Source organism: Salarias fasciatus, chromosome 13, assembly GCF_902148845.1.
Source record: "Salarias fasciatus chromosome 13, fSalaFa1.1, whole genome shotgun sequence".
NCBI lineage: Eukaryota > Metazoa > Chordata > Actinopteri > Blenniiformes > Blenniidae > Salarias > Salarias fasciatus.
In genome coordinates, this window is record NC_043757.1 from 9687320 (window position 1) to 9694880 (window position 7561).

Sequence of the window (7561 nt, forward strand, 5' to 3'; positions counted from 1 at the left end):
TCAACATCCTCAGCTCTGCCACCTCCAGTTCAGCCTGCTGTCTTTTGGTCAGTGAGGTTGGTTAGAAAAAATAGAAAATACAAACCTGATAGCATCAAAATCCAAATGCAACCTCCATCCTGCATCCAATGGCAGCTCGTTACGCAAGGTTTTAGTTAAGTAATAACATCCCCCTCATTACAGCAACATAATCTTTGTCTACAGGACCATCATGTCACATGATAGTATAGGTTGTGTGACTGTGGAGAGGTGAGGCAGAGTTCAACCTGCATATTAACAATTTAGTTGCACAAGAATTTCTCATAGTAAGAGCCACTCTGGAGGCAGAAATAATTCAATAATTCTTTCGGCGACTTCTCTTTTATGCATCGACTGACGTGACATTCTCGGCCTTGAAAGGTTAGCAGGCTACTACCTTCCTCCTCTCTGTGCCACTTGCTTTTTGCTTGGCTGTGGGCCGAAATAATAGCAGGTCAATTACACTGCCCACTGACCTTCAATTCAACAAATAGCAACTTTGCCTCCACAGCGGCTCTGTTCAGACAGATTTTCTTCTGAGGAGCAGAGACTCCAAGTTGCACCTCGATAAAAGAAGAGACACTTGACCAGTGAAGCCGACATCCTCCTGTCAAGGTCCGGTTCAGCGACCCTCCAGCTGTCTCCCAGGGGACGGCCGCTGAGCGGGTCCACTTTTGATCTTCGTGCCAGCATCTCAATATAAGGTCTCGAGAATATGTTCTTTGGGCTACTGCAAATATGAAGAAAGAAGATTTTATCCACACAGCAACTATTAATCCATAATAAAAGAGTAGAATGTGCAGATTACATGACATCATGCTTAACCTTCAAGATATTTAGGCACATGAAAAAATATCTGGAACAGAGGTTAAACCAGGTCTAGTTTCTGCTCTTACAACCCAGAGAGTGACCATATCTTTGTTGAAGTGACAAACCAGTGTGAAATAATGTAAGAACAGAAGCACAGAGAACAAGGTGGTGCGAGTTTAAGAGTGTATGGACATGACAAATTCAGTGAATGGGTTTATGAAATGACCCTGAACGAGGCTGGAAATTCATGTAGGTATTGTTGAAGTTGTGTTTGTACTGAAGCCAAGGTTCTCTACTTTAATTCAATGTGAAACCGCTATATTTTTCCATGATTAGTGCTTTCTATTAGGCTGTTTAGGGCCGAGCGTTCACATCTCACCTGAAGTTGATTGACACGGGCCTGTAAAAAACATTCAGGGACAGGACATTGGTACTCCAGCTGCTGCGTCACATCGCTGAAGGTCACAGCCATGGGAAACAACTCTCGAGTCACCAGTACTTTGTACACCTGACCAGGTTAAACAGACATCAGGTAGAACAAAGGCAATCTGTGCTGCAGCAGAAATCAGCTTTGTGAAACAGGAAACAAACAAACTGCATTCCTGAAACGAAAGTATTACATTGTATTATATATTATAGACCATATTTCACATTTTCAGAGGTATTTGAACACACTTGCAACTTTGAGTCACATCAAAGCTGCTGGCCTGATTATGCACAGTCATCTATTCATGTGTGCTCGTACCTGTGAAACAGCGCCATCTGCTGAGCGCACTGAGACCTCAACCACAGTGTCTCCAAAATTCAAAGGGATCGCCTGAGGGCCGCTCCCCCCATCTACTGTAACTGTTATGTTTCTGTCTGCCACCTCGGGGAGCAGAGTCACCTTGTCACAGTAAAATGGAAAACACCTGGGAAAAGAACGTTCACAACGAGGGAAAGATCAATACTAAACACTAATGTGTTCTAAATTGAATTTCCTTTTCACACGTTGCATTTAATTTTTGCAATTTGTATTGTAGAGTCAGTTTTCCTTTAATTTATTGAGACTCCTGCTAAAAGCATTATATAGTATAATAGTATAACATAAGTATAACAGTATAATATAATGAAATTCCCCTTCCATGGATAACAAGTTGTCCAGAACTGGCTGTGCGTTTGCCTTCAAAACTAATTGAATTCCAAACCATATGAAGAGGTTTTTAAGGTTCAGTGCCTTTCTAAAATGTATTTCTCCTGTCATTCCTCCTCTATACCAATCTAGGTAAGTAAAATTTAGTTATCAAATTATGGACTTTTAGTGCATATATTTTCAAACCTTATGAGTTACATTTCTGCAATTTGAGTGTTTTTATGTGTTTTCTCAGTACATATTGGTGTTCTGTGTAATTTTCTTTTCTTTTTGTAATGAACGGGTGGATGTATTTTTGGTTTACAGTATTTATGATAAGACTTTAACATACAGACAACTAGGTAGCTAGCTAGATAGATAGAATTAAGTTAAATGGTTCCTTAAAACACCTTCACTAAAAGTAACTTATTGTTTAGATTATATGTAGCTTTCATACTGATCTACAAGTTTTTATTATTATTATTATTATTATATTATTATATATTATTATTATTATATTATTACAGATGATGGATATTCTAATTATCTACTCAATTTGAGCAAACTTTACACACAATTTACAAACGTATTGTTTATTAGTCTGTAGGAGACAAAGTATTGTAAATAGCAGTGATAATTATACTCACTGTTGTATTCAAAGATCTTGGAATTGAACTCAGGCTGAAGAGAAACATTTCCTTCCAGACTCAGACCACTGAGCTCTGCAGTCTTTGCTGACAGTTTGCTGATTTCCAGACTGTATTTTCTCAGGGTGCCATCCTCAGCTGCCACCTCGATCTGTACTCTGTTCAGCCCGTCCTTCAGCTTCACGGTGCGGGAGCCGCCATCAGAGAGCTGAAACATTGAACACTGGGTTAACACAGGTGGGAAAGGAAACTTGGGCCAGACGTCCAGCTTGCAGGATGTCTCTCACAATGCTGTATGAAGCGCCACGGTCACTGGTGATCAGGTCGAGGGTCAGTGTGTTGACACTGCTCTCCACTGTCACCGTGTAGTCTGTCACTTCAGGTGTGAACGGCGGCGCGAGCTCCCCGGCGGACACACCGAGTTTCTCCAGATCACAGTTATCCATGGATCAAAGTCTATTCTGCTTCTTTTCGGTTCAAGCTGCAGACATACAGAAACACGATGCCGCCTCACTGACCACAGCGTGGTTGCCATAGCGACGGTCGGGCTCACTGGCACTTCCGCATTACATAAGTGACCGACATGGATTTGTACAAGTAGAAAATTGATAATGATCAGTGTTAGTAGACATTATGTAAAAGTACACACTGACTTGTAAAAGCAGACAAGTTGATATTGACATGTATAAATAAACACTGACCTGCAGAGACGCAGACATATACGTAAAGGCAGTATAGGTAGACTTGTTGAGTAAGTTGAATTCAAAAGGTAATTAGTTGTAGTAACTAGCTACTTCTTCAAAAAATAACAAAGTTAATATTTTGAAAATAATTACCATTCCAAGTAGTATTGTGATACTTAAAAAAAGTCCCCAAAACAATATTTGAAAAAAATGGGAAGCATTGAGCTTTTGATTGAAGAAGAAGAAGAAGAAGAAGAAGAAGAAGAAGAAAAGAAAAAAAAGAAGAAGAAAAGAAGAAGAGAAGAAGAAGAAGAGAATTTACAATCAAACCGTACGTCTTTGTTCTCACACTTTTTTTTAATTGTCCAACAGTTTGGTTATTTAAATTTTTTCATTAATAAATTATAATAATTTTTGCCTTTGCTGAGGATGCAAAAAATAAGAATATTTTATTTTTGTTGTAAATAAGTACTGTAAAATTAAAATAAAAACAAACTATGTTTGCATCCTCCAAACGACAGGCGGCGCTATAGAACCAGATCAATCTTCCTGGTGTTCGGCAACGTCACATCCGGTAGTGTGAAGCGTGCTGTCTGGAAGAGGTAAATACGAGATGAGTAAAGTATTTTTGTGTCATACGCACACCCAAAACATCATATTTGAAGCTAACTTGCCGTTATTGTTTGTTGTGTGATTTATATACGTCTCATTCCTGCTCAGTGGAGTGTTCGCGTTGTCTTCTGTTTACGTGTCTTATTAGCCAGTTAGCTTCCAGTTAGCTTCTGGCTGGAGTCTCATGGTGAATGAATGAATTTGACTTCTTCACAGGAACATGGAGACGGGGAGCATCACGGAGGATTATCCTCACGAGATAGACGAGCAGCGACGGGTTTCGACTCCTCAGTCACTCCATGAAGAGCATGATCGAGAAGTTAATCTCGATACCCAGAAATGACCTGCAGCAGAAGGTACAGAGCACCTTCTGACTCCTGCTTTGCTGTTTTTACGTCATCCTTATCTTATCTGAAAGGGAAAAATTTGCACAATATTTATTTATTTCTATATTTAGGTTTTACATAACCAATAAGGATTCCAGGTGTGTGCTTTAGGTGATGTAAAATGTCCCTGCCAAACATTGCTTCACATTTTATAAAGGTAGTTTAGCAGGAGTGTATAAGATCAATTAATTCTGTCACATGAAACAGCATGTTTGATGTGAGCATGAATGAGATGTTGTGAAGTTTAAGTGGCATTCTTAACTTCTGAGAAACAGGGTGTACTCATGTGACACTCATGTTGACATAAAACACTGTTTTCGATCATTTGAACCTGAATGTACCTTCATTATAATACAAAATAATGCAAATTTCATGAAGTATTGGGGTGATCAGTTTTTCATGTACACCCATATTGTTTTCCATGAAAACATTCCATAAACTCAGAGTTGATCATTTTGTGGCAGCACAACAGAAAAAACCAACCTAAATGAAGTTACCTCTTTTACCTCTTACAAGTTATTTGAAAGTTAGAATGAACGTTGCATTTTATTTGCTCTGAAAAGAATAAAGCTCCATTTACATACAAAAAGGAAAATACAGATGTTAAGATGTTTTCTTCAAGTTGAAACTTTGTTTCATTGCCAGCTGGACCCTTTGGATCAAGCCAAGTGGACCTGATGTCTGCCTACACCTGAATTCATTATTCTGGAGTAAGTTTTTCTTTGGAATTATCATGGACAATGCTATAGTTTAAAGTATTAATTTAAAAACTGAGAATGTGCTTGTAATTAGGTTAGTTTACTTAGTATGCCTATGTTGTTTCAGTTTTTCTTTGGTGAAAAAAAATCTACCAAAAAGCAAGAATAAATCTGTTTCTGCTCATATATCTATTTCCACTTTTTATGTAGTTTGTATTCCTTCTTAACAACTTTTGAAATCATTTTACATTCATCACCAGATAGAAGCAACATTAACATATGAGTTATGTTTGACAGTCCTTGTACTTTATGAACTTTGAAATTGTCCTCCAATATATTTGTTTTCACAAACAAAGATGGATTTTCTTTTTTTTTTTTTTTTAAGAGAGTAATACAATTCTTACTGTGTTTTTGTTTGTAAGTGTACTTGGTCACACAAGGAGTGAATCCCAGAGAACATGGAATCAAACAGGAACTGGTATGTACCTTTTTTGCTTTACTCACTCCGAGCTCAGCTTATCGTTCATCTTCTCACTGTTGTTTTTTTCAGGAGCGAATAAGGACTTATATGAACAGGGTCAAGGAGATCACAGACAAGAAGAAAGCAGCCCGTCTGGATAAAGGAGCAGCTTCACGCTTCGTCCGGAATGCACTTTATGAACCAGACGACAAAGATTCAAGGAAAGAGAAGGGATCCAAGAAAACGGCAGATACAAAACCTGACGCTCCAAGTTCGAAGCGTTCAAAGGCGAACTGAAACAAAGGACGTTTTAAAAACTGCTTTCGTTCAGTTTGGACAAGAGCAATGAAATGCAACACGCAAAGTCAAAGCTTATGGCTTCTTGATGGATCATCGCACAAGACCACATTTCATACAGAGCATTTCAAGAAGCTGTTTCAGAATGGGATTGTAGCTTTGAGTCAGCTTCTGTGTCTGTATCGGTCTCCCAATTAATTTTTTTTTTTATGGAGATTGTTTTTAACATGGCAATCTTTGTTTTTAAGGTATTTTGTCGTATTGATACAATAAATTGCTCCGCATTTTGATCCAAATTGGTTGGTCAAAGGAACGTTATCAGTTTCTCAGATCTTTTTCTACCCTTTAACATTTAATGGTAGATAAACTCATCAGGTTTAAGTTGTTGTCATGGATACCAGCCCTTTCTACCCTGCTTACTAACACCTGAATACACATTTATGGTCAATTTCATAAGTCCATGCTTGTAGTTTTCCTTCCATAACTTTTCAAATAAATTTTTTTAAAATATGTTTACCGTAATTCAGTGGATCATTTCATTCATCTTCTTTGCCCACTTTGACAGAGTTAGGGTGACAGGCAGGTTACAGACAGATGATCCCAGCTGGTTGATGACTTTTGGCATCCTGAACAGGTTTGCTTCCTTCCTTCCATCCATCTTCTTACTGCTTGATCCGAGCGGACTCTGGACAAAGATGTGAGACAGTTAGACAGAGAGGAAGAAATAGAGAAAACTGACATATCACTCTCACATTAACACCTGATGCTTGGTTTTAAACTCTGGGAGGGTACCTGCAGGTTTAGTCCACCTGAACTCAAACTGGGGTTATTTTTTTTTTTTAAAAGGCTGACAGAACCAGAACAGTGAACCAAAACTGGGGTTATTTCTCTGTATTTGAGAGCACTGAGTGGCCTGGGGCTCCCTCTCCACAAGGACATTGATCAGTCTCACCATGTTGTAAATAATAATAGCACAGACTATTATTTTTAATTTAGGTGAGTAAAATCAGGCAATATATTCATGTTTGCTTTATATTTATTTGTTGCTTTCTATTTGCTTTTTATTAAGAAACTTATTTGACATTTTAAAGAGTTATAAAAAGATGTATATAATTTTTAAATTGGAATAGATAAATATCACTGTCTCTATGTGATATTACTGTTTTTTTTTCATTGATGTATTTACAATTTGCATGTTCTTTTGTTAATCATGCTGTGCCTGGGTTTTCCTTAAAAAAATACCTGGATACCTCTTGTAGGATAAATTTATGAAGAAAGTTTTCCTTGAATGTCTGAAATGATGCTGAGGTCGTCAGTTTGCATTTTCTGTCCACCTTCTTCACTGTCTAGTCCACCGCATGTTCGGAAGTCGAGCAGAGCCCCAAAAGGTCCTGGGCTAATGTCAGTCAATCATCCACTGGGACGTACCAGGTGGACTCTAATTGTGGGGGTGACCATTGAAGTGCTCAGTCAAATCCCTGAGCCGTCTCATATGGGGGATTAGCGGCTGTATATTAAGCTCTCCCGGATGGCTTATCAGGGCGGGTGAGGCCCGATACCTTCACAGACAACTCAGTGGGATGAGGAGTCGTGGCGGATGTCAAAAAACAGGAATTAATGAACTCCTGTTTTATTTGGATCCATGAGAAATGAAGTCAAACCTTTAAAGAAAGTGTTCTAGTGTTTTTTTTATTCATGGTAGCAATTTAGCCAGGCCTTTCCGTGGGTCAATCCTGCAACCTTTTGATTACAAAGTGCGCTCTGTAACCATCACAAACACTACGAGCGCTGGAGCTCCATAACTGCACAGACTGTAATGAGACTTCCTCTTAGAAAAAA

General features: G+C 38.5%; 1 protein-coding gene across 1 annotated transcript; it reads left to right on the top strand.

The window, feature by feature from the left end:
* The first annotated feature begins 4101 nt into the window (after nucleotides 1–4101).
* c1d (C1D nuclear receptor corepressor) lies at nucleotides 4102–6234 on the top strand. The gene is given in 8 exon segments (XM_030106924.1): nucleotides 4102–4150; nucleotides 4153–4173; nucleotides 4176–4237; nucleotides 4913–4934; nucleotides 4937–4957; nucleotides 4960–4977; nucleotides 5388–5443; nucleotides 5516–6234. Coding segments are annotated over 8 exon segments (456 nt in total). The 3' UTR covers nucleotides 5723–6234.
* Nucleotides 6235–7561: the final 1327 nt, after the last annotated feature.